This window comes from Salvelinus alpinus, chromosome 7, assembly GCF_045679555.1.
Source record: "Salvelinus alpinus chromosome 7, SLU_Salpinus.1, whole genome shotgun sequence".
In the NCBI taxonomy this organism is placed as follows: domain Eukaryota; kingdom Metazoa; phylum Chordata; class Actinopteri; order Salmoniformes; family Salmonidae; genus Salvelinus; species Salvelinus alpinus.
The window spans coordinates 57,339,868-57,366,668 of NC_092092.1; the positions used below are offsets into that span (position 1 = coordinate 57,339,868).

The following is a 26,801-nucleotide window of genomic DNA, read 5'->3' on the forward strand; positions in this document are numbered from 1 at the left end:
GAATCCTTGTTGCACGTTTCTTCGTAGACCGATCGTTTGTGAATCTGCTCCCTGGACCGTAAAAGCACACTGGTTTTACTTTCGGGGTTTGCCGTTTAATCAACTGTCAATTAGGATGCCATTTTGATAGCTGCAGTGTCATTACGTTGAGTGTTGGCAGGCTATACGCTAGATCTATCTCTCTGACATATTGTTATGAGAGATGTTAGACTGTTAGTAAACCTGATTTGTGGATGAGACTGGCCAGGAATTGAAGGGAAAGTTCAGTTAGATTTGGCCCAAGCTGAGGAACAGACCCAGTTGTTTGCACAGCTGTATCCTCTCCGTAAACCTAGTGGTTTGGCGCCACCTATGGCCAAGGAGCTGCCATTATAGGACAGTTGGGCTCCAGACATCAATGGCGTTTCAGACGTCCTAAGGAGCTGAAGACGCCAGATGCTGCTACGTTTCACAATCAATGAAACAGAGTGGTGGTGCCAGCGTGCAGTCGGACAAACCACCAGTCATTAGCTCGCTCTAAATTGGTGCAGTCCGTGCAAAGTCCTGTTGGTCAGCATATGGGGTTGTGATTAGTTTGACGTCTGACTAGTTCCTGTGCTTCCTGGTGGTATTAGTCATCACTGTGTTTCTAATATCAGAAAGTATTTTTCTAGCCCATTCCACAGTTAATTCAATTCAGGTCCATCGTGAGATGTACGTCACAGGAGGTTGGTGGCACCTTAATTGGGGAGGACGGGCTCATGGTAATGACTGGAGCGGAATAGGTGGAATGGTATCAAACGCATGGTTTCCAGGTGTTTGGTGCCATTCCATTTGCTCCGTTCCAGACATTATGAGCCTCCTCTCAGCAGCCTCCTGTGATGTACATGTATGTTACTGCTATTGGGTGGGGCAGTGCACTCATGCGTGTCTGTGTCTGTAGATTTGTGGGGCGTATGCACATCTACAGGAACAACCAGGAACCTGCTGTGAGGTAAGTGCTCACCACTCCCCCTATTGGTTCCTCTCAGCCCCTCCTCCCCCCTCCTGTACATCAGTCTAAAAAAACAACTAAAAACAGTCTCTTAAGCACTCTGTCTTTTCCCTTTGCATTACCATCAAATCATTATTTCATTGATCTATAATGCCAAACGAGCATTAAAGTAAAGCTGAACCTGGCACAGACTCGGAAGCATTTGTCACCGGGCCGGTTTGTAATGGTCTTTATAAAAAAATGTTTTGTGTCCTGTCCGTTAAGAGTAGTAGTCATTTTTAGAGAGTGCTAGTGTGCCACTAAGAGAACGGAACTGTCTTGGTGTTTTAGGTTTGTGACAGTATTTTCTCAATGTGTGGTGTTCTTCAGGTCTTTGGGTCCAGAGAATCTCCTCCTGAAAGGTGCTACCTTGAAGAACACTCAGAAGATATATGGTGAGTTACAGGACATTGTTTAATGCAATTGAGGGTTTGAATGACCCTCAGTGCTGGTGTCAGTGTGTGAGACTATCCTGACTGCTCTCTCTCTCTGCTGTCTGTCTCTCTCTCTCTCTGCTGTCTGTCTCTCTCTCTCTCTGCTGTCTGTCTCTCTCTCTCTCTGCTGTCTGTCTCTCTCTCTCTCTCTGCTGTCTGTCTCTCTCTCTCTCTCTCTGCTGTCTGTCTCTCTCTCTCTCTCGCTCTCTCTAGGTGTGGCAGTTTACTCAGGCATGGAGACCAAGATGGCTCTGAACTACCAGGGGAAGTCCCAGAAGCGCTCTGCGGTGGAGAAGTAAGGAGGGTCAAAGAGAATTACATAAAAGGAGAAGCAGATCACTGGAGGGGCTATATTTTTGGTTTAGCCACAGGGGAACAATGGTCAATTGTATGATGCTGGGGTAGTTGAAGTCCATTCACATTGATATCAGGGGGATATTGAGATAGATATATAAATAGTAACTGTTTCTCAGTGGATGTATATTCTCAGTGTTGCTAATGGAAGATTGGTTATTACTCCTGTTTCAGGTCTATCAATGCCTTCCTGCTGGTGTACCTGTGCATCCTGGTGAGCAAGGCCCTGGTGTGCACCACACTCAAGTATGTGTGGCAGAGCCGACCAGGCCAGGACGAGCCCTGGTACAACCAGAAGACGCAGAAGGAGAAAGATACCAACCTGGTGAGGCCTTCTCTCTGCTAGTAAGACTTTACGCAAACACTCAAATACAGTTTAGCAGCTTGTAACGCACACTAAAATACAATGCATGAGGGAACCAGCTGTTCCGGATGTCTGTGTGATCACGCTTTCCGTAGCGAGTGAGACCTTTAAACAGGTCAACATTCACAAGGCTGCGGGGCCAGACGGTTTACCAGGATGTGTACGCCGAGCATGCGCTGACCAACTGGCAAGTACCTTCACTGACATGTTTGACCTCTCTGTCCGAGTCTGTAATACCAACATGTTTCAGGCAGACCACCATAGTCCCTGTGCCCAAGAACACGAAGGTAACCTGCCTAAATGACTACCGACCCATAGCACTCAGGTCTGTAGCCATGAAGTGCTTTGAAAGACTGGTCATGGCTCACATCAACACCATCCTAGACCCACTCCAATTCGCATACCGCCCCAACAGATCCACAGATGATGCAATCTCAATCACACTCCACACTGCCCTTTCCCGCCTGGACAAAAGGAACATTTATGTGAGAATGCTGTTCATTGACTACAGCTCAGTGTTCAACATCATTGTACCCACAAAGCTCATCACTAAGCTAAGGACCCTGGGACTAAACACCTCCCTCTGCAACTGGATCCTGGACTTCCTGATGGCCCGCCCCCAGGTGGTGAGGGTAGGTAACAACACATCTGCCACGCAGATCCTCAACACTGTGGCCCCCCGGGGCATGCTTAGTCCCCTCCTGTACTCCCTGTTCACCCACGACTGCGTGGCCAAGCACGACTCCAACACCATCATTAAGTTTGCTGATGACACAACAGTGGTAGGCCTGATCACCGACAACGATGAGACGGCCTATAGGGAAGAGGTCAGAGACGGGGCATTGCGGTGCCAGGACAACAACCTCTACCTCAATGTGAGCAAGACAAAGGAGCTGATCGTGGACTACAGGAAAAGGACTGAACACGCCCCCATTCACATCGACGAGGCTGCAGTAAAGCGGGTCGAGAGTTTCAAGTTCCTTGGTGTCCACATCACCAGCAAACTATCATGGTCCAAACACACCAAGACAGTTGTGAAGAGGGCACGACAACACCTTTTCCCCCTCAGGAGACTGAAAAGATTTGGCATGGGTCCCCAGATCCTCAAAAAGTTCTACAGCTGCACCATCGAGAGCTTCCTGGCCGGTTGCATCACCGCCTGGTATGGCAACTGCTCGGCATCTGACCGTAAGGGACTTCAGAGGGTAGTGCGAACAGCCCAGTACATCACTGGGAGCAAGCTCCCTGCCATCCAGGACCTCTGTATTAAGCGGTGTCAGAGGAAGACCCAAAGAATTGTCAAAGACTCCAGTCACCCAAGTCAGACTGTTCTCTCTGCTACCGCACGGCAAGCGGTACCGGAGCGCCAAGTCTAGGTCCAAAAGGCTCCTACCCCCAAGCCATAAGACTGCTGAACAATTAATCAAATGGCCACCCGGACTATTTACACCCCCCCCCCTTTGTTTTACACTGCTGCTACTCGCTGTTTATTATCTATGCATAGTCACTTTACCCCTACCTACATCTAAAAACACCTTACGAGCCTAGTTCATTGACCAAGAGTCATAATACACCAATGGCATTCAGCACGGCATTAACAGTGTGAGCCTGTTTCTTCTCAAAGGTCTGTGGAAGTGTTTTAACCCTAGGTTCCCTGTGTTCCCTCCTCTCTCCCCCAGTACCTGAAGATGTTTACTGACTTCCTGTCGTTCATGGTTCTGTTCAACTTCATCATCCCCGTGTCCATGTACGTGACAGTAGAGATGCAGAAGTTCCTGGGCTCTTTCTTCATCTCCTGGGACAAGGACTTCTTTGACCCCGAGATCCAGGAAGGGGCTCTGGTCAACACATCCGACCTCAACGAGGAGCTGGGACAGGTCAGGGGTTAAGCCTGTGTCGATAAGACCATAACCACTTCCCCGAAGGAGCGGTCTCTGGTCATGGTTACCCTAGTTTACATGCCAGACTCCCACTGAAGTCTTACATACATTTGGCCAGATATCCACCCTGCATGAATACTTTGAAAAGGCATCCTATGTGATGTACTTCTCAGTTACCCAGTCATGTTAGATCAGATTACCTCAAGGGGAAGAGGTACAAACAAGGCCGTAGGTGTTGATGGGCTACGTTTACACAGGCAGCACAATTCTGATATTTTGCCCAATTATTGGCAAGAAAATATAATCAGATTGGTTAAAAGACCAATTAGTCGGGGGGGGGGGGATCTGGTCTTTTAACCAATCTGATTATATTTTCTTGCCAATAATTGGGCAAAAGATCAGAATTGTGCTGCCTGTGTAAACACAGTAATAGAGGTCCAGGGCTTCTTTGCTCTTAGCCTCTGTATTTGGTGGCGTGAGATGACCCTAAACCCAAATGAACAACACCTCAAATTTCACAATATGAAATGGTCTAACTGTGCCTGATAGGACTTGACTGACTGCCTTCCCGACGTCTTTTTACTGAAGCGCCAAACAGTGGCGTCGTAGATCAATCCCGGTCCGCTTGCCAGATGATTACTTCAATTAAAGGTGGTGATTCGTTAAACTAGATTTATGCGGTGTAACTCTGTCAGGGATTAATTGCCCATTGTTATTGTTCGCAGCCATTAATTGTGGCAAGTGTTTTTTTTACAACCCTGGAAGAGTCTCATGCTTGATTCTCACTACAGGGCCTAACCCGAGCCGTACTGTGCTGGCTCAGATCTCTTCTATTCCAGCATGGTTCCAGCGATTATGGTAGATGCCTCTCCAGGCCAGCCCTGTACGTCATGGCTCGGCTCAGTAGTGTGAGACGGGTATTATTCTGACCCTACAGTTTTGCCTTGTCTCCTCTAGGTGGAGTACGTGTTCACGGACAAGACGGGTACGCTGACCCAGAACAACATGGAGTTCATCGAGTGCTGCATCGACGGCTTCCAGTACAAGTACGCCGACTCAGGCACCGAGCTGGACGGCTTCTGTGTCACAGATGGACCTGTGAACATACTGCAGCAGAAGGCTGGCAGGGTGGGTGACTGTCACAAACTGGTTGTCTGCACCCTCAGTTATTCCAGTCAGGCAGGCCAACATATATGGGTGTCAGATGTCCCAGTGTGCTGGTGGAACCACAGAGGTCACACCGTGTTGACATGATAACAAGCGCCACACGTGTGTATTCTGGCCTGACAACACCCAACCTGTGCCAGAACCAGTGTGATTTAATGGGTCCAGCAGTTTGTACTGTCTGCTACCTGTGTTATTGAATCCCATAGAGATGGATATTGTTAGGTAGTAGTAGTGTTAGCTGTTACTAGGTCATGTCAAAGTAAATACCAGTGGTGTATTCATTATTATATTCATTGAAAAACGTTTAAAATGTTTCGCAACGGCGAAAAGTTAAGGGAGGTCCATCCCTGTTTCTTCAGCCTGTTTGCAATTGGTTCTTAATGAACACACCCCTGGTAAATAGCACACTGTAAAATAAGTATGTCTGTGTGTTTTTCAGGAGAAGGAGGAGCTGTTCCTGCGGGCTCTGTGTCTGTGCCACACGGTGCAGGTGAAGGAGGCTACGGGTCAGGGGGACGGAGTAGCAGACGGTGTAGAGGACCAGGTGGACGGCGTCATGGGGCTGGATGGAGAGACGGTCCGCCCTGCGGACCTCAGGGGCTTCATTGCCTCCTCACCCGACGAGGTGGCACTGGTCAAGGGAGCCATGAAGTAAGAGGCAGGGCCTGAGCAATCAAATCAACTTCTATAAGGGGACTTGGTTTGTTGAATCAGAACATTTCACTTTGTCGCCATCTACAGGTACGGTTTCAAATTCCTTGGTATGGAGAGCAAGAACATGAGAGTGATGAACAGAAACAACGATGTTGAAACGTAAGTCATCGTATAACAAGTTAAATACATGATTTTTACTAGTCTTTTTTTGTCATATAGAATGTTCTCATTTGTTGACTTCACGTTGGCCTCTGAACTTGCAGGTACGAACTGCTTCACGTGTTGAACTTTGACCCGGTGCGAAGGCGTATGAGTGTGATAGTCCGAACCAAATCAGGTAAGGCTGCAATTACCTCCCACGTCGCTGCCTTGTCTCTGCCCTGTGTTGACTCCTGTCCCTAACCTGCCTGGCTGTGTTGGTTGCTCAGGGGACACCATGCTGTTCTGTAAGGGGGCCGACTCCTCCATCTTCCCCCGTGTCAGGCAGGAGGAGGTGGACAGGATACGCATGCACGTGGAACGCAACGCTACGGTGGGTCACAGCAACCCCATCTTTTTCACTAACTTGTGTTCATACAGCCTGTGTATGTCCGCGCGCTTATGTCTCACAGTGCCCAGGGAGGCTGCCATTTTGTTTTGTGTTCATTTAAGGTTCTTGTTCAAGGTTCACGTTTATTTGCAATAGACACATTGGAAATGTAGTGTTCTCACATTCAGAAACCACATTATCAACGGCGAGTGTGTGTGTTAACGTACTATGTGTGTTTGTGCTACTTGTCAGGAGGGCTACCGGACGCTGTGTGTGGCCTACAAGCTGCTGAGCAGTGAGGAGTATGACCAGGCAGACACGGGGCTGAGGGAAGCCAAGCTGGCCCTGCAGGACCGAGAGGAGAAACTCATGGCTGTGTACAACCAGGTGGAGACCGGGATGAGCCTGATCGGAGCTACCGCCGTGGAGGACAGGTGGGCGGACACGGTCACCCTATTACCCATATAGTGCACTAACCCCAAGGGCTCTGGTCTAAAGTAGTGGACCAAATAGGAGGCCAATTGGGGGCACAGCCTAAAAAAGTGAAGCCATAATGTGTTGAGGTAAAACCCTGCGTGTGCGGTGAGAGTTGTATATATTTTTTCTACAATATGAGCTGTCATACAGGCGCACGCGCCTTGTCTGAAGTGCTGCGCTGTTTCCTTGTTGAAGTGCCAGTGTGCATTACGCATGAGGCAAATTAGTCTACATGTCATCGAGGAACAATTTATTCGTTGGCGGGAATAACCAAATTGATCACCAAAATAACCAAAATAATCGCAGGGGTGAATTATTTCATGAATGTGTATTGTGACTTAAAGTAGAAGTTAAAGTTATTGAAGTGTGTGTGTTTAGGATAAACACTACTGTTCAAAAGTTTGGGGTCACTTAGAAATGTCCTTGTTTTTGAAAGAAAAGCACTTTTTTTTGGTTGACCATTTTAAAATAACATCAAATTGATCCGAAATAAAGTGTAGACATTGTTAATGTTGTAAATGACTATTGTAGCTTGAAATGGCAGATTTTTTATGGAATATCTACATAGGCGTACAGAGGCTCATTATCAGCAACCATCACTCCTCTGTTCCAATGGCATGTTGTGTTAGCTAATCCAAGTTTATCATTTTAAAAGGATAATTGATCATTAGAAAACCCTTTTACAATTATGTTAGCACAGCTGAAAACTGTTGTGATTAAAGAAGCAATAAAACTGGCCTTTAGACTAGTTGAGTATCTGGAGCACCAGCATTTGTGGGTTTTATTTATTCAAGTCTTTATCAACATCCTGTTTTCTGTACAAAGTTTATTGGCCAATTAGTCCTGTGCCTGTTAATATTGTAAATTAAAGCCTCTAAGAGAGGTGAGCACCAGAACATCCCGTCTGTCTCCTCACTGTCTGATCCACCGCTTCGGTTACTGCTTCACCGACTGTCACACACACACACTGTTTGTCTTACTTCCTCATCCCTCTCGTCCCATCACTCATTCTCTCTGATACACACCCCTTATCATCCATCACTCCCCCCTTTCTCCTCCTCCCTCTGTCGCCAGGTTGCAGGAGGAGGCAGCCGAGACCATGGAGGCCCTGCAGGGAGCCGGCATGAAGGTGTGGGTGCTGACGGGGGACAAGATGGAGACGGCCAAGTCCACGTGCTACGCCTGCCGGCTGTTCCAGAGGAGCACAGAGCTGCTGGAGCTGACGGTGCGAACCCTGGTGGACCTGGGGAGGAAGAGAGAGGAGCGCCTCCACGAGCTGCTGCTGGACTACCACAAGAGGGCAGTACAGGACGCCCCACCGATCAAGGCTGGGGTCACCAGGTCAGTACTGAGTCCAGGGGTTGGAGGTTGAAAGGAGTTTGTTGCCACTCTTGCTAGTTGTCAATTGATAACAATTGGTAGCAAAATATGTTTTGAATGCGAAGGTCTTGAATTATAAGACCTGCTCCTCTCCCAGAATTCTAATTGATGACGCGAACACAGCTGCGTACCTGGACTGGATTTGCGGTCTGGTTTTGCTCTAGTTCGCGTTCTTGGGTCAAATCTAAACCCATCTCTGCATTCTCTGTCCCTCCCAGGAGCTGGTCTTCAGCCAACCAGGACTACGGCTTCATCATAGACGGAGCCACTCTGTCCTTGGTGCTTAACTCCTCTCCTGACTCCAACTCCAGCTGCTACAAGAGTCTCTTCCTCCAGATCTGTCAGAACTGTACCACTGTCCTGTGCTGCCGCATGGCTCCCCTACAGAAGGCCCAGGTGAGTGACGTCCTAGGCGCTTGCTGTTAGATCAAGTAGATTAACTGCATATGGCTACGGTAGTTAAAGGCTAATCAGTGTGACAGTTAAGGTCTCGCGCAAAGGTTATCACGTCCTCAAAAACCACTCTGTAATTTAACACATTACACCTGGTAATAATATGACAAATGTCTGCATCTGTGATCTGTGCATTTAGTTTTGAATGCAGAACCGAGTGGGATTTAATTCAAACTCTCTCATTCCTTTTCCGCTCTCTCTCCTATAGATAGTAAAGATGGTGAAGAACTCTAAAGGCAGCCCCATCACCCTCTCCATCGGAGATGGAGCCAACGATGTCAGTATGATCCTGGAGGCACACGTTGGCATCGGTAAGACTCGGGACATCGGTAGACCACCAAAGGCATTAGGCAGTGCCTTTTCTATGTGACATCACATATTACATTGTAATATTTTCCCTCGTCCTCCCTGTCTCAGGTATAAAGGGTAGAGAGGGTCGCCAGGCAGTGAGGAACAGTGACTATGCCATCCCTAAACTCAAGCACCTGAAGAAACTGCTACTGGGACACGGGCACCTCTACTACGTCCGTATTGCCCACCTGGTGCAATACTTCTTCTACAAGGTAGGGGGCAGCACAGATATTTGAGCGCCATAACAGTATTGTGCTTATGGTTACTGAGGATCATGATGAGGTCATGGTTTGGAGCTGTAACACGGAAGCCTGTGTTGCTGCCAACCAAAGAGCAGTAGGTATGCGGGTTATGTGGGAGTGAGGTGTACAATACATTTAAACTCAAGTTTTTCACAATTCCTAACATTTAATCCTAGTATAAATTCCCTGTCTTAGGTCAGGTAGGATCACCACTTTATTTAAAGAATGTGAAATGTCAGAATAATAGTCGAGAGAATGATTTATTTCAGCTTTTATTTCTTTCATCACATTCCCAGTGGGTCAGAAGTTTACATGCACTCAATTAGTATTTGGTAGCATTGCCTTTAAATTGTTTAACTTGGGTCAAACGTTTCGGGTAGCCTTCCACAAGCTTCCCACAATAAGTTGGATGACTTTTGGCCCATTCCTCCTGACAGAGCTGGTGTAACGGAGTCATGTTTGTAGGCCTCCTTGCTCGCACGCACTTTTTCAGTTCTGCCCTCACATTTTCTATAGAATTGAGGTCAGGGCTTTGTGATGGCCACTCCAATACCTTGACTTTGTTGTCCTTAAGCCATTTTGCCACAACTTTGGAAGTATGCTTGGGGTCAATGCCCATTTGGAAGACCCATTTGCGACCAAGCTTTAACTTCCTGACTGATGTTTGGAGATGTTGCTTCAATATATCCACATCATTTTCCTTTCTCATGATGCCATCTATTTTGTGAAGTGCACCAGCCCCTCCTGCAGCAAAGCACCCCCACAACATGATGCTGCCACCCCCGTGCTTCACGGTTGGAATGGTTCTTTGGCTTGCAAGCCTCCCCCTTTTTCCTCCAAACATAACTATGGTCATTATGGCCAAACAGTTCTATTTTTGTTTGATCAGACAAGAGGACATTTCTACTAAAAGTACAATCTTTGTCCCCGTGTGCAGTTGCAAACCATAGTCTATCTTTTTTTATGGCGATTTTGGAGCAGTGGCTTCTTCCTTGCTGAGCGGCCTTTCAGGTTATGTCAATATAGGACTCGTTTTACTGTGGGTATAGATACTTTTGTACCTGTTTCCTCCAGCACCTTCAAGGTCCTTTGCTGTTGTTCTGGTATTGATTTGCACTTTTCTCACAAGTACGTTCATCTCTAGGAGACAGAACGCGTCTCCTTCCTGAGCGGTATGACGGCTGCGTGGTCCCATGGTGTTTATACTTGCGTACTATTGTTTGCACAGATGTACGTGGTACCTTCAGGCGTTTGGAAATTGCTCCCAAGGATGAACCAGACTTGTGGAGGTCTACAATGTTTTTTCTGAGGTCTTGGCTGATTTCTTTTTTTCCCCATGATGTCAAGCAAAGAGGCACTGAGTTTGAAGGTAGGCCTTGAAATACATCTACAGGTACACCTCCAATTGACTCAAATGATGTCAATTTGCCTATCAGAAGCTTCTAAAGCCATGACATAATTTTCTGGAATTTTCCAAGCTTTTTAAAGGCACAGTCAACTTGGTTTATGTAAACTTCTGACCCACTAGAAATGTGATACAGTGAATTATAAGTTAAATAATGTCTGTAAACAATTTTTTGAAAAATTACTTGTGTTATGCACAAAGTAAATGTCATAACCGACTTGCCAAAACTATAGTTTAACAACAAATTTGTGGAGTGGTTAAAAAAACGAGTTTTAATGACTCCAACCTAAGTGTATGTAAATTTCCGACCACAACTGTACACAGCCAAGTCTTCTGATGTCGATAAAGGACCGTGATTAAGCTCATATGATTTATCTGACACCCGAACACCAAAGCTCTTCACCAAAGGACATATCTGTCAGTGGAGGCTGCTGAGGGGAGGACGGCTCATAAAAATGACCAGAATGCAGTCAAGGGAATGGAGTCAAACATATGATTTTCATGTGTTTGATATCATTCCATCCGCTCCGTTACACTCCATTCCAGCCACTTATGAGCCGTCCTCCCCTCAGCAGCCTCCATTGATGTCCATTGACTTTTGATGTCCATTGCCTAACCTCGGGCTCTTTTTCCCACACTCTTGTTTACAGAACCTCTGCTTCATCTTACCACAGTTCCTGTACCAGTTTTTCTGTGGATACTCCCAGCAAGTGAGTAGTGGTCTGGGCCCTGCTGGGGCTCCTCTCTCTGAAGTTCAAAGATGCTCTAAACATGAAAAGGCAGAGTATTCCATTGAACCGCAGCACCTTCTCCAGTCTACGCCCATACTCTTCCTCTCTGGTTGGAATGACCCCCCCCCCTATCCTCGATCTCCTGGAGTGGCTGCAGTATGATATATATATATATATATATATATATATATATATATATATATATATATATATATATATATATATATATATATATATATATATATATATATATATATATATATATATGACATATAGTACATATAAAATTGTATTGGGCACATACACATATTTAGCAGATGTTATTGTGGGTGTAGCGAAATGCTAGTGTCCCTAGCTCCAACAGTGCAGTACATTACATTACATTACATTTAAGTCATTTAGCAGACGCTCTTATCCAGAGCTAGTATCTAACAATACACAATAATACACACACATCTAAAAGTAAAAGAATGGAATTAAGAAATGTTTAAATATTAGGACACGCATTGACTAAATTAGTATATACATATGAAATTCACATTATTTATATACAGTGTGACTAGTACATCCCCTTGGATACACCAAGTAATTCTTCGCCATATTAGCCAATGTGCCAAATGATTCATTAATTTGGCACATGTTTAACTCTAGCAGGAGGTGATCCACATTTTCACATCTGAGTATACACAGCTTACTTCTGATATGTAAATAGTCTCTCAGTAGCTCAGTGAAAAATATGCCCCTCATCTCAGTCCTGCTCTCTCAGGTCCGTCTGTGTGTGTATATATATCAAAGGATGGGTTGTTGCATGTGGCCACACGGCAACGGGCTCAAGGCTATAGAGCCCTCTTGCTGTGTAGCTAGTGTGTGTGTGTGCGCTCTCCTCTCCGTGTAATTAACCCCTTGGTTCCCAATCCCTCCACTCCCTTCCCCCTCCCTCCCGTCCTCCCCAGCCCCTCTACGACGCAGCCTATCTGACGATGTACAACATCTGTTTCACCTCAATGCCTATCCTGGCCAACAGCCTCTTGGAGCAGCACATCTGTATGGAGGTCCTGATGGACAATGCCGCCCTCTACAGGTAGGACCGGGAACTAAACTATTCATTCTGCACCCATGCAGAGAATGCACAGGCTTCTAGTGTGGTTAGAACTAGCCAGGCAAGTGGTTTCAAAATCTTTGTATTCTTACGGTCTCCCCATCCTTCCTTCCTGCTCCCTTTTCTCCCTCTCTCCTTAGGGACGTAGCAAAGAATGCCATGTTGCGTTGGGGCCCCTTCCTGTACTGGACACTACTGGGGGTCTACCAGGGCCTCTTATTCTTCTTCGGGGTCCGCTTTCTCTTTAGTAACCCCGCCCTGCAGGATAATGGCCAGGTGTTTGGGAATTGGTCGTACGGAACGATTGTTTTTACTGTCCTCGTTTTCACCGTGACGCTGAAGGTAAATCACGTTATAACTCAATTGTGTTATTTGAAGTACATTTTTAGACCAATGATAACACTTGTCTTCTCTTTGTGGTTCTAGCTGGCTATGGATACTCGCCATTGGACGTGGATCAATCACTTTGTCATCTGGGGCTCGCTGGCCTTCTACATGTTCTTCAGCTTCTTCTGGGGTGGGATCATATGGTGAGTACTGGATCATCTGGTGCATATTTCAATTAAGGCTGACCCCATTTAGTCGACTGGTCGATAGGCTGTTGGTCATCCGAGATTTCTTTAGTCGAGCAGTAGCAAAAAATAATAATGATAATCATGGTGTACAAGACAGCGGTCTGATTCGCGCCTAGTGGACTGATCCATTGCGGGGATGGCACAGTCCATCATTCTAAGACGTGCTACTGAAATTGTAACACAAATGAAAAAATCATATTTTAAAACGAATGCGCTATCCGCGTTGGATAGTGGTCGCTGTCCGCGGTTCTGAAACACATGAGTGCGCTGTTGAATTGGCGCCTTTTCCTAGACCATGTTTCTATGGGCATAATAGCAAAGTTAACCAGCATGTTGGTGTTGAGAACAATGTGGCGGAAGCAGCAGTGGAGTTAGGAGATGAGAAAACAGCACTCACCTTAATTGTCTAAGAAAATTGAGAAGAGGAAACCCCAACTTAATTAGGTCTATATTCAATAGCCAAACTGTTAAATGTGCCTGGCTCTATACATCGTCCACATACACTACCGGTTAAAAGTTATAGAACACCTACTCGTTCAAGGGTTTTTCTTTATTTTTACTATTTTCTACATTGTAGAATAATAGTCAGGACATCAAATCTATGAAATAACACACATATGGAATGATTTAGTAACCAAAAATGTGTTAAACAAATCAAAATACATATTTTATCTTTGAGATTCTTCAAATAGCCATCCTTTGCCTTGATGACAGCTTTGCGTTTAACTGTTCCAAATTGTCCGAATTTGTATATTTAAAATAATAATACGCCTCCTTTATGCTTGATCTCGTCGTTGTTATTATTATCATCGTTATATCAAGTAATGTCATTGTCTTAGTATAGCAGCCTTGCGTAAACACCACCGAGCTGTAGGCCTAAGAGCGCATCCTGTTTAGTCAATACCGTAACTTACTTAGGCCTATATTTCAATAATTAGTGCCTTCGGAAAGTTTTCAGACCCCTTGACCTTTTCCACATTTTACGTTACAGCCTTAATCTAAAATAGATTTTTTAAAGTATATATCCTCAGTAATCTACACACAATACCCCATAATGACAAAGCAAAAACAGGTTTTTAGAGATTTGCACAAAAAAAAGATGCCTTATTTACATTAGTATTCAGACCCTTTGCTATGAGACTCGAAATTGAGCTCAGGTGCATCCTGTTTCCATTGATCATCCTTGAGATGTTTCTACAACTTTATTGGAGTCCACCTGAGGTAAATTCAATTGATTAGACAATTTGGAAATGCCCACACCTGTCTATATAAGGTACCACAGTTGACAGTGCATGTCAGAGCAAAAACCAAGCCAAGAGGTTGAAGGAATTGTTCGTAGAGCTCCGAGACATGATTGTGTCCTCAGATTGGGGCGACGGTTCACCTTCCAACAGGAGAATGACCCTAAGCACACAGCCAAGACAACGCAGGAGTGGCTTCGGTACAAGTCTCAATGTTCTTGAATGGCCCAGCCAGAGCCCATACTTGAACCCGCTTGTAGCGTCTTACCCAAGAAGACTCGAGGCTGTAATCGCTGCCAATGGTGCTTCAACAAAGTACTGAGTAAAGGGTCTGGATACTTAAGTAAATGTGATATTTCATAAAAATAAATATACATTTATATTTATATATATATTTATATCTATATATTTATATTTATATCTATATATTTATATATATTTATATATATGTTTATAGATATCAATCTACACACAATAACCCATAATGACGAAGCAAAAACAAGTTAGAAATGTTTGCAAATGCATAATCAACGTAAACAATAAATAGGCCTACATTTTTAGTCTGTTTTTAGTCTTTGCTATAATAAAGGCTTTACAATTTTTTTTTACAACCGACTCGTTTATAATTTATGTAGTGTTTACATTGTTCCAAACTGTCAGAAAAATGATATTGTAATGTAGCACCATCTGTTTGGCACACGTAATATGCATGCAGCATTTGCTCCTTTCCTTATTTTTCTTGATCTTCAGTATTTTCTAGCCAAATTTATTCTACATTACCTCCCGAGCAACCAGTAAACATTCCCCGTTTCGAATTTGTCACTTGTTTTGCTGTTACTTTGTTCAGAGTTTCTAACCAATTTAATGATGTGATTATGATATGTTGTAGGTCAGGCCCTGTTGGTCATGTGCATGTGGTGCATACATGTGATGTAATGAGAGCAAGGTTTGAGGCCAAGGGAATAGGGAATGTTTTTCCTAAACAATTTAAGGATTTCGGTAACATAACTTTTCAGTCAGAAATGGCTGTAGTTGTTGCAGCTTCAGCAACACGGACAGCACCATAAACACCGTTGATGGTCTGTGATGGTCGCTGCAGCAGGGAGGAGAGCGATACAACGGGTGCTCGTCACAGTCACTCGCTGTCTTTTTGTTTTGGTGACAGCGCCTCGAGTCTGAGCCAGGCGCAGCACAATCAAATCAATTGCGGTGGGACTCCCTCTAGTCGTTTGTCTTAATTATTTCATCAGTGCTCTTAAAGCTTCAGACAAGCTCAGTGCATATAGTTGATTTGATTAAAACACATAGGATGTGTCTATATATGGAAAAATACACGTTTTTAAAATTGAGACCAATCGATTGGTCGAACGAACAGATGGCTCTTGGTCGGCCAATTTTTTTTTATAGTTTGTGATGGGCTGGAGCAAATGCCAGCACACCATGTAGCACCATGTGACTGCTGAATTTGGACTGACCTATGTGAATTAGAGGTCGACCGATTATGATTTTTCAACGCCGATAACGATTATTGGAGGACCAATAATAGCCGATACCGATTAATCGGACGATTTTTATTTTATTTTTTAATTATATAAAAAAAATTTTTTTATTTGTAATAATGACAATTACAACAATACTGAATTAACACTTTTATTTTAACTTAATATAATACATCGATCAAATCAATTTCGACCTTGGTTTAAATAATGCAAAAACAAAGTGTTGGAGAAGAAAGTAAAAGTGCAATATGTGCCATGTAAGAAAGCTAACGTTTAAGTTTCTTGCTCAGAACATGAGAACATATGAAAGCTGGTGGTTCCTTTTAACATGAGTCTTCAATATCCCCAAGTAAGACGTTTTAGGTTGAGGTTATTATAGGAATTATAGGACTATTTCTCTCTCTACCATTTGTATTTCATATACCTTTGACTATTGGATGTTCTTGTAGGCACTTTAGTATTGCCAGTGTAACAGTATAGCTTCCATCCCTCTCCTCGCCCCTACCTGGGCTCGAACCAGGAACACATCGACAACAGCCACCCTCGAAGCATCGTTACCCATTGCTCCACAAAAGCTGCGGCCAACTACTCCAAGTCTCAGAGCGAGTGACGTTTGAAACGCTATTAGCGCGCACCCCGCTAACTAGCTAGCCATTTCACATCGGTTACACCAGCCTAATCTCGGGAGTTGATAGGCTTGAAGTCATAAACAGCGCAATGCAGAGCAGCTGGCAAACGCACGAAAGTGCTGTTTGAATGAATGCTTACGAGCATGCTGCTGCCTACCACCGCTCAGTCAGACTGCTCTCTCAAATATCAAATCATAGACCTAATTATAACATAATAACACACAGAAATACGAGCCTTAGGTCATTAATATGGTCAAATCCGGAAACTATCATTTTGAAAATAAAATGTTTATTCTTTCAGTGAAATACGGAACCGTTACGTATTTTATCTAACGGATGGTATCCATGAGTCTAAATATTGCTGTTACATTGCACAAACTTCAATGTTATGTCATAATTACGTACAATTCTGGCAAATTAGTTCGCAACGAGCCAGGCGGCCCAAACTGCTGCATATACCCTGACTCTGTTACACAGAACGCAAGAGAAGTGACACAATTTCCCTAGTTAAAAGACATTAGCAGGCAATATTAACTAAATATGCAGGTTTAAAAATATACAGTGGGGAGAACAAGTATTTGATACACTGCCGATTTTGCAAGTTTTCCTACTTACAAAGCATGTAGAGGTCTGTAATTTTTATCATAGGTACGCTTCAACTGTGAGAGACAGATTTTTCAGCTCTTTCAGAACATCAGCTATCTGGATTTGGGTGAAGGAGAAATGGTGGGGGTTTTGGCGGGTTGCTGTGGAGGGTGCCGGGCAGTTGACCGGGGTAGGAGTAGCCAGGTGGAAAGCATGGCCAGCTGTAGAGAAATGCTTATTGAAATTCTCAATTATAGTGGATTTATCGGTGTTGATAGTGTTTCCTAGCTTCAGAGCAGTGGGCAGCTGGGAGGAGGTGCTCTTATTCTCCATGGACTTTACAGTGTCCCAGAACTTTTTTGAGTTAGTACTACAGGATGCAAATTTCTGTTTGAAAAAGCTAGCCTTAGCTTTCCTAACTGCCTGTGTATATTTGTTCCTAACTTCCCTGAAAAGTTGCATATCACGGGGGCTATTCGATGCTAATGCAGAAAGACACAGGATGTTTTTGTGCTGGTCAAGGGCAGACAGGTCTGGAGTGAACCAAGGGCTATATCTATTCCTAGTTCATTTTTTTTTGAATAGGGCATGCTTATTTAAGATGGTGAGGAAGGCACTTTTAAAGAATAGCCAGGCATCATCTACTGACGGGATGAGGTCAATGTCATTCCAGGATACCCCGGCCAGGTCGATTAGAAAGGCGTGCTCGCAGAAGTGTTTTAGGGAGCGTTTGACAGTGATGAGGGGTGGTCGTTAGGTCGCAGTCCCATTACGGATGCAGGCAATGAGGCAGTGATCGCTGAGATCTTGGTTGAAAACAGCAGAGGTGTATTTGGAGGGCGAGTTAGTTAGGATGACATCTATGAGGGTGCCCGTGTTTACGGATTTGGCGTTTTACCTGGTAGGTTCATTGATCATTTGTGTGAGATTGAGGGCATCAAGCTTAGATTGTAGGATGGCCGGGGTGTTAAGCATGTCACAGTTTAGGTCACCTTGTAGCACGAGCTCAGAAGATAGATGGGGGGCAATCAATTCACATATGGTATCGAGGGCACAGCTGGGGGCAGAGGGAGGTCCATAGCAAGCGGCAACAGTGAGACCTGGATAGTAATACAGAACTCTGCAGGCTATCTTTGCAGTAGATTGCAACACCGCCCCCTTTGGCAGTTCTATCTTGGCGGAAATTGTTATAGTTAGCGATGGAGATTTCAGGGTTTTTGGTGGTTTTCCTAAGCAAGGATTCAGACACGGCTATAACATCCGGGTTGGCAGAGTACTAAAGCAGTGAGTAAAACAAACTTAGGGAGTAGTCTTCTAATGTCAACCTCTACATCACCAGAGGAGAAGTAGGATAAGGGTACGGCTAAAGGCTATAAGAACTGCCCGTCTAGCACGTTCGGAACAGAGTAAAAGGAGCAGGTTTCTGGGCACGATAGCATAGATTCAAGGCATAGTGTACGGACAAAGGTAAGGTAGAATGTGAGTACATTGGAGGTAAACCTAGGCATTGAGTAATGATGAGAGAGATATAGTCTCTAGAGACGTTTAAACCAGGTGATGTCATCGCATATGTTGGAGGTGGAACAACATGGTTGGTTAAGGTATATTGAGGAGGGCTAGAGGCTCTACAGTGAAATAAGACAGTAATCACTAACCAGGACAGTAATGGACGAGGCATATTGATATTAGAGAGAGGCATGCGTAGTCAAGTGAACATATGGGTCCAGTGAGTGGTTGGGCTGACTGGGGACACGGCGATTCAGACAGTTAGCACGCCGATGCTATCAAGCTAACAGTTAGTAGGCCGGGGCTTAACAAGCTAGCAGTTAGCAGACCGGGGCTGGCAAGCTAGCAGTTAGCAGTTAGCAGACCGGGGCAAGCAAGCTAGCAGTTAGCAGATGGGGGTAAGTCTGTTTTTGCCTCTTCATGCGGTGACGTCGATAGACCAGTCGTGGAATTAGTAGAAGTTGAGGTTAAGGAAAATATTTTAAAAGATATGCGAAGAAAAAAATGTAAAAATATATATATACAAGGGACACGACAGGACAAAGACGTCTGACTGCTAAGCCATCTTGGTTTCCATCTTAGTTAACTAGTGATTATGCTAAGATTGATTGTTTTTTATAAGATACGTTTAATGCTAGCTAGCACCTTACCTTGGCTCCTTGCTGCACTCGCATAACAGGTAGTCAGCCTGCCACGCAGTCTCCTCGTGAAGTGCAATGTAATCGGCCATGATCGGTGTCCAAAAATGCCGATAACCGATTGTTATGGAAACTTGAAATCAGCCCTAATTAATCACCCTATCCGATTAACCGGTCGACCTCTAATGTGAATGTTGTAAACCCTCTCCCTCCCGTCAGGCCTTTCCTTCGGCAGCAGCGTCTCTACTTTGTGTTTGCTAATATGCTGAGCTCTGTGTCAGCCTGGCTGATCATCATCCTGCTCATCCTGCTCAGCCTGCTGCCTGAGATCCTGCTGCTGGTCCTCCGAAAGCCCCGCGGGCCCCACTCACGACAGGTACTGTCCACACACAGAGATACCATATCGTTTTAATGTTAAAAGGGATAACAACTGTTCAAAACACTTCATGGTAGTTTTCCTGTGTTCATATCTTTCATAATTTCTATGGGCTATGACTTGTCCTTTATGCGTCAGTGGAATGAGGAGACGTTCAGGCGTCCCTGTATTTCTGTTTATACATCATACACATCTTTGTTTACATTTATAATTAACATTTTGTCCTTGAAAGTATCCATTTGTGTCTCCAAGAAGACTTGGTCATGCTTGACGGAGCCCAACACATTAAAGGATCCGCCCCTTTTTAAAATGTTCACCTAAAATGACATACCCAAATCTAACTACCTGTAGCTCAAACTACCTGTAGCTCAGGCCATCATGAAGGGAGGTCATTATGAATTATTCTAGCCCAGGCACAATTTTGACTTTGGCCACTAGATGGCAGCAATGTATGTGCAAAGTTTTAGACTGATCCAATGAACTATTGCGTATCTATTCAAAATGTTGTATCAAGACTGCCCAAATGTCTGATTTGTGTTGTTGATATGGATGGAGATCACAGGAATAATCAGATTGCCCCAGTCTCCCTTCTGAGGCCAGTATCCCCTGGTATTGTCTGTCACTCAATTAACTCCCCATGAGTCAAATTAGTTTTCCTTCAAAGTATTAGGAATGGTGTGATGACTCATCATTTGGTTATTAATTTCAAGTTATATGAAATCTATTTGATTTTTCAACTAAAATATCCCCTTACAAATGCTTTTTTTGTATGGCCAATAGATGTAAATGTTTAACAACCTCATAATGATTTTCATAATTTTCATGAGATCAGATTAAAAGGTGTCGGGGACACACTGGGTGGGCAGCTATTTGTGCACCATAGAACTCATTGTCTATCAATTCGGTGGTTGAAATACATTTAATTAAATGTAATTTATATTTAAGTTGTTTTTGCTCTCAGGTAACCTCAAAGGGTTTGATATAACATTAATTGAGACCAAGAAAGGTTACATTTTAACCCACAATACCAATACTCTTCTAACAGCAAGAGTCTAACCTGATACCATTGAGTAAAGTTGTTGAAAGCTATACGGTCTCTGCAAAGGCCCAATCCCACCCAGAGCTATATATATTTTGTTGAGAGAGCGAGCGAGAGACCAACGACAATTCCCTATGAAATGACCCACTGTAAACAAGCAAAACAGAGCAGTGAATTTAAGCCGTTTTTATTGATTAGCATTCAACATAATGTCTGTACTGAAGTCAACGTTCACTATTGGAGGCTATGGAGGAGAAAGTGGCGCTCTCAGAACGTTCAGACAGAAACCGCGTTGGCCCAACTCTCTGTTTATTAGGTACACCCATCTAGTACCCGGTCGGACAGCCTGAGTTCTACGGGGCATGGATTCTACAAGTCGGGAAAGTTCAACAGGGATGTTGCTCCATGCTGACGCGATGGCGTCACGCAGTTGCTGCAGATTGGACGGCGGTACACCACCGCCACCAGCCTGTACTATTGACATCAGGCAGGATGGGTCCATGGACTCATGCTGCTTACGCCAAATCCTGACTCTACGATCAGCATGACGCTACAGGAACCGTGATTTGTCGGACCAGGCAATGTTTTTCCACTCAATTGTTCAGTATTGGTGATCACGTGCCAATTGGAGCTGCTGCTTCTTGTTTTTAGCTGATAGGAGTGGAACCTTGTGTGGTCGCTGTAATAGCCCATTCGTGACTAGGATCGCCGAGATGCAGTTCTGCTGGCCTGTTAGCTTGCGCGATTCTTGCCATTTTCCTTTGACCTCTCGACAATTAGCTGTTTTCGTCCACAGGACTGCCGCTGACTGGATGCCTATTGTTTGTCCCACCATTCTCGGTAAACCCTAGACCAGGGGTCTCCAACCTCTTCTAGCATGCGAGCTACTTAAAACAAATAAAGTTGCAAGCTATTTTTTTATAGCTTTCAAATAGGCTCATTCTTCTCCTCTACTCTGCAACTTTTCTCGGGTCCTTAGTGTATGATGGTTAATAAACGGTATTTGGCACGACAGGCACCATACAATTATTTTGTATTTTCTGTTTTATTTTTCCTGGTTTTGGATAATTTTCAGTTTTTTACTCTCTTATATTTTACTCTCAATATTACAATTATTCAAAGAAACAACACATTGATGTTCTGAGTCCATGTCAGTGCTTAAATCACATCAGAAAACCATTTCTGAGGTCTGAAAAAGAAAAAGTAACACATTTAGATTTGAGTTTAATAACCCTTTAATAGCGCATTTAGCAAGAGAGGAATGTGTCATTCTGATGTTTCTGCTATTAGGCCTACTGCTGCAGCACATGCTGACTGCTGCTGCAGTCATGACACTTTGCACAACTATGGCAACCGCTAACAGTTAATGTTTAATTGAGGAGGGTTTTGGAGAAAGTCGGAGAACCCTGCAGTAGACACTCTTGTGCGTAAAAAGCCCAGGAGGGCGGCCCTTTCTGAGATACTGGATCCGGTGTGCCTGGCACAGGTCATGTCACGCTCAAAGTTGCTTAGGTCACTCGTTTGGTTCAATCGACCGTTCAATCGAATAGTAACTGGAGGCCTGTCTGCCTGCTTTATATAGCAGGCCACATGACTCACTGTCTGTGGGAGCGAACCATTTTCGTCAACGGGGTAGTGTACCTAATTAACTGGCCGGTGAGTGTGTATACATACATACAGTTGAAGTCAGAAGTTTACATACACCTTAGCCAAATACATTTAAACTCCGTTTTTCACAATTCCTGACATTTAATCCTAGTAAAAATTCCCTGTCTTAGGTCAGTTAGGATCACCACTTTATTTTAAGAATGTGAAATGTCAGAATAATAGTCGAGAGAATGATTTATTTCAGCTTTTATTTATTTCATCACATTCCCAGTAGGTCAGAAGTTTACATACACTCAATTAGTATTTGGTAGCATTGCCTTTAAATTGTTTAACTTGTATCAAACATTTCAGGCCATAAGCTTCCCACAGTAAGTTGGGTAAATTTTGGCCCATTCCTCCTGACAGAGCTGGTGTAACTGAGTCAGGTTTGTAGGCCTCCTTGCTTGCACACGATTTTTCAGTTCTGCCCACAAATGTTCTATAGGATTGAGGTCAGGTCTTTGTGATGGCCACTCCAATACCTTGACTTTGTTGTCCTTAAGCCATTTTGCAACAACTTTGGAAGTATGCTTTGGGGTCATTGTCCATTTGAAAGACACATTTGCGACCAAGCTTTAACTTCCTGACTGATGTTGCTTCAATAAATCCACATCATTTTCCCTCATGATGCCATCTATTTTCTGAAGTGCACCAGTCTTTCCTGCAGCAAAGCACCCCCACAACATGATGCTGCCACCCCCGTGCTTCACAGTTGGGATGGTGTTCTTCGGCTTGCTAGCATCCCCCTTTTTCCTCCAAACATAACAATAGTCATTATAGCCAAACAGTTCTATTTTTGTTTCATCAGACCAGAGGACATTTCTAAAAAAGTACGATCTTTGTCCACATGTGCAGTTGCAAACCGTAGTCTGGCTTTTTTATGGCGGTTTTGGAGCAGTGGTTTCTTCGTTTCTGAGCGGCCTTTCAGGTTATGTCGATATAGGACTCGTTTTACTGTGGATATAGATACTTTTGTACCTGTTTCCTCCAGCATCTTCACATGGTTCTTTGCTGCTGTTCTGGGATTGATTTGCATTTTTCACACAAGTACATTAATCTCTAGGAGACAGAACGCGTCTCCTTCCTGAGTGGTATGACGGCTGCGTGGTCCCTTAGTGTTTATACTCTCGTACTGTTGTTTGTACAGATGAACGTGGTACCTTCAGGCGTTTGGAAATTGCTCCCTTAGATGAACCAGACTTGTGGAGGCCTACAATTCTTCTCTGAGGTCTTGGCTGATTTCTTTTGATTTCCCATGATGTCAAGCAAAGAGGCACTGAGTTTGAAGGTAGGCCTTGAAATACATCCGCAGGTACACCTCTAATTGACTCAAATTATGTCAATTAGTCTATCATAAACTTCTAAAGCCATGACATAATTTTCTGGAATTTTCCAAGCTTTTTAAAGGCACAGTCAACTTAGTGTATGTAAACTTCTGACCCACTGGAATTGTGATACAGTGAATTATAAATTAAATAATGTCTGTAAACAATTGTTGGAAAAATGTCTTGTCATGCACAAAGTAGATGTCCTAACCGACTTGCCACAACTATAGTTTGTTAACAAGAAATTTGTGGAGTGGTTGAAAAACAAGTTTTAATGACTCCAACCTAAGTCTATGTAAACGTCCGACTTCAACTGTACATGCATGCATACAAAAGTATCTGCACACCCCTTCAAATTAGTGGATTTGGCTATTTCAGCCTCAACAAAAATCAAGCACACAGTCATGCAATCTCCATAGACAAACATTGGCACTAGAATGGCCTTACTGAAGAGATCAGTGACTTTCAATGTGGCACCTGTCATTGGATGCCACCTTTCCGCCCTGCTAGATCTGTCCTCGGTTGCAACACTCACTACCGAGTTCCAAACTGCCTCTGGAAGCAACGTCAGCACAAGAGCTGTTCGTCGGGAGCTTCAAGAAATGGGTTTCCGTGGCCTAGCAGCCGCACACAAGCCTAAGATCACCATGCGTTCTCTGGAGTGATGAATCACGCTTCACCATCTGGCATTCCGACGGATGAATCTGGAGTGTTAATGTATTAATAATTTGGGGAGTGCTTATATTTGTCCTGTTACACGTTTCTTGCGTATCCCACCACCTCCTGAGACACCGGCTGGGAGTGGGGTCACTGCCAGGGTCACCATTACACGGCGCCCCTGGAGCAATTAGGGTTAAGTGCCTTATTCAAGTGCACAGGGAGTTTTCACCTTACCGGCTCCGGTATTCGAGCCAGCGACCTTTCGGTTACTGGCACAACGACCTAACCTGGAGGCTAGCTTGCCCCTCTCTATATAAGACTCTGCCCCACCCTAACTAAATGCTATCTTTCTAACTCTGCTGCTTTGTATTAATACATTCTCTACAGTCTCTCCCCCTCTGTCTCACTTCCTCTTATTGCCTCTTCTGTTTCTTCCTTTCTGTCCTGCCTGCTTTGCTGCAGATCAAGCCACGGCTTCCTTCGTCGGGGACGTCCACTATCTTCATGCTGTCGCAGACCGCCAGTACTCACAGCTTCTCCTGGAGTGACTGAGGTCTCTCTCTCTCTGCCTGCTTTTCCCCTTTACTGCCTCTCCTCTTCTCTCCTCCTTGTCCCCCTTCCCACTCTCCTCCTTGTTCCCCCACTCTCCTCCTTGCTCCCCCACTCTCCTCCCATCTGTCCTGTCCTGCTTGTCAGATTCGTCCCCTCCTCCTTCCTTTAACATCCAGCCGTCCTTGATTGACCATTCTAGAGGTTCCCTGTTCAGGTCATGGTGAGGTTAAAGAGAAGCTACCTTTCTAACCACTGTCTAGACTGGGTGGTACATTTTTTTGTTATTTCAGGATAATTTGAGAATGCTTATGTAAGTGCTGGGTTGCCCAATGCCCAGCCATCTCACTTCCCCAGCAATTGTGGTTTTTCGTTTGTTGCTGCAGCGTTGGTCCTATGTCTAATTCAGTATGTCTGAGTGCATCAGTCAGTGTGTCTTTCCTGCCCGTGCTGCCACTGTGCCTGCTGTCTCTGCATGCCTGTCCAGGTGAATGTAGCACGCAAAGAAATGAGGTTTACCTGCATGCCAGAGTGCCCCAGACTCCAGCCACCCCCATACCCTGGACCCCACCACCGCAGTGGGCCACTACAGACATTTCTGGGTGGTTGTGTGTTGCTATGAATGTGTCTTTTTAATCAGAACTTTCTAGTGAAAGTCACCCAAATGCCTCAAAGGATATTTGAAGTATTTGGATAGCTGTACCAATAATGTGTATTAGTCTATTAAGGTGGCTTTGTGTTGATTTTAAATAATGCAACATTAAGAACGACGCAAGCTTTCTCAAACATTGACCCTCCTGGGTAGAGGAGAGAGAATTCACCAAGGCGAGTGTGTGTTTAAACTACATTACATTGTCCAACTTCTGTCTCAAGTGTGTAAGTGTCTGTCTGTCAGCACGAGGTGCCATTAGTGTCTCTTGCTTCGCCCTTCCAGAAGAAGCCGGTGGTTCAGTCTGGCGAGGGGAAAACCCAGTCTCCCCGGTCTTCAGCCAGGCCCCTGCTCATGCGAACCTTTTCAGACGAGTCCAATACTATCCTATGAACAGGTACCGACCCCCAACTCTGCCCCTTAGTTAAAACAATCAAATACCCCCCAAAAGAAACCCTTTAGCTGTCTAGATCTGCCGAGACTCAGTACTCTTTAACTGTAACCAGAATCCAGTTTCCAAATCCTGCTTCCCGTGCCTTCAACATGTAAGATCTTTTTTTAAGAAGTTGGTTCAGTCCTCTAATGGCTACTGTAACCCATACTTCCTGGGTGTTGAGCTCTGATTGGTTGGCTGAAAAGTGTATTTGTCATAATGGCTGCGTCATATTTTTGCTTGTGAAATATGTACATACATTCTTATGGACAAAGATTTGGATAAACATTTAACTGGCCGACTGTATAAATTGATGTCAGAAGGGGAGCCTTTTCCAATATGATCCACTAAGCCAGGACAGTCAATTCTCTTTTCAGCCTTCCAGTAGACGACCAGCTCATTGTGGCCTTGCATGTGGTCTTTAAGGATTTCCAGTTACATTTTTGACTAAGTATGGACTCCGTTGAGGATCGGGGATTATTTTGTCTCATCAGTGTGTGTGTGTGTGAATGTGAGTAAGTCTGTTTTTCTTTTGCCTCTTTATTCCTAATGAAATATTGCAGACCTCGTAATCTGCCTTTTTAATTTCTCCCCTTATGGAGTTGTCATTTATATGGTGGTTGTGGTGTCCCTCCTGGTTGCATGTGCAATGTACTACTTGTGTGTTACTGGCGTCTTGTATTCTCCATTTGCAAGTACTACATTTTGTTACCCCTTTCCTTTGCCTGATTGTATGTTGCTCTTCCTACATCAAAATGAACTGACCGTTGCCTGGAGTGAATGTGTCAAATAAAATAAAATTGTATTGGTCAAATATGTGTACATGACCAATACAATGTGATGTGGGTGGGTTCCATTCAGGGCTCTAAAGTGCCACCATTTTGGTCCAATATGCGGCTAAATATTTCTGCTGTGCGA

The 26,801-nt window shown here is 44.3% G+C and overlaps 1 protein-coding gene across 12 annotated transcripts in view; it reads left to right on the top strand.

Moving 5' to 3' along the window:
* The window catches only part of LOC139581296 (phospholipid-transporting ATPase IG-like), a 73,084-nt gene that overhangs the window by 40,599 nt on the left and 5,684 nt on the right, over nt 1-26,801 (top strand). For 3 of the 12 annotated variants that reach the window (XR_011676185.1, XM_071410887.1, XM_071410889.1), the window contains exons 8-28: nt 923-973; nt 1,343-1,407; nt 1,660-1,741; nt 1,975-2,125; nt 3,844-4,041; nt 5,002-5,172; nt 5,651-5,862; nt 5,953-6,024; nt 6,129-6,202; nt 6,294-6,397; nt 6,647-6,828; nt 7,946-8,212; nt 8,470-8,647; nt 8,913-9,015; nt 9,122-9,267; nt 11,353-11,412; nt 12,387-12,514; nt 12,673-12,874; nt 12,959-13,062; nt 19,425-19,581; nt 25,736-25,847. Coding sequence is in view for 7 of the 12 variants with exons in the window: in XM_071410887.1 (XP_071266988.1) it covers nt 923-973; nt 1,343-1,407; nt 1,660-1,741; nt 1,975-2,125; nt 3,844-4,041; nt 5,002-5,172; nt 5,651-5,862; nt 5,953-6,024; nt 6,129-6,202; nt 6,294-6,397; nt 6,647-6,828; nt 7,946-8,212; nt 8,470-8,647; nt 8,913-9,015; nt 9,122-9,267; nt 11,353-11,412; nt 12,387-12,514; nt 12,673-12,874; nt 12,959-13,062; nt 19,425-19,581; nt 25,736-25,843 (2,815 nt within the window). In the remaining 5 variants the exon portion in view is untranslated. Of the gene's footprint in view, nt 1-922; nt 974-1,342; nt 1,408-1,659; nt 1,742-1,974; nt 2,126-3,843; nt 4,042-5,001; nt 5,173-5,650; nt 5,863-5,952; nt 6,025-6,128; nt 6,203-6,293; nt 6,398-6,646; nt 6,829-7,945; nt 8,213-8,469; nt 8,648-8,912; nt 9,016-9,121; nt 9,268-11,352; nt 11,413-12,386; nt 12,515-12,672; nt 12,875-12,958; nt 13,063-19,424; nt 19,582-24,714; nt 25,996-26,801 lie in introns of those variants that run through there. The other 9 variants (XM_071410886.1, XM_071410892.1, XM_071410893.1 and 6 more) reach the window with 7 other exon arrangements.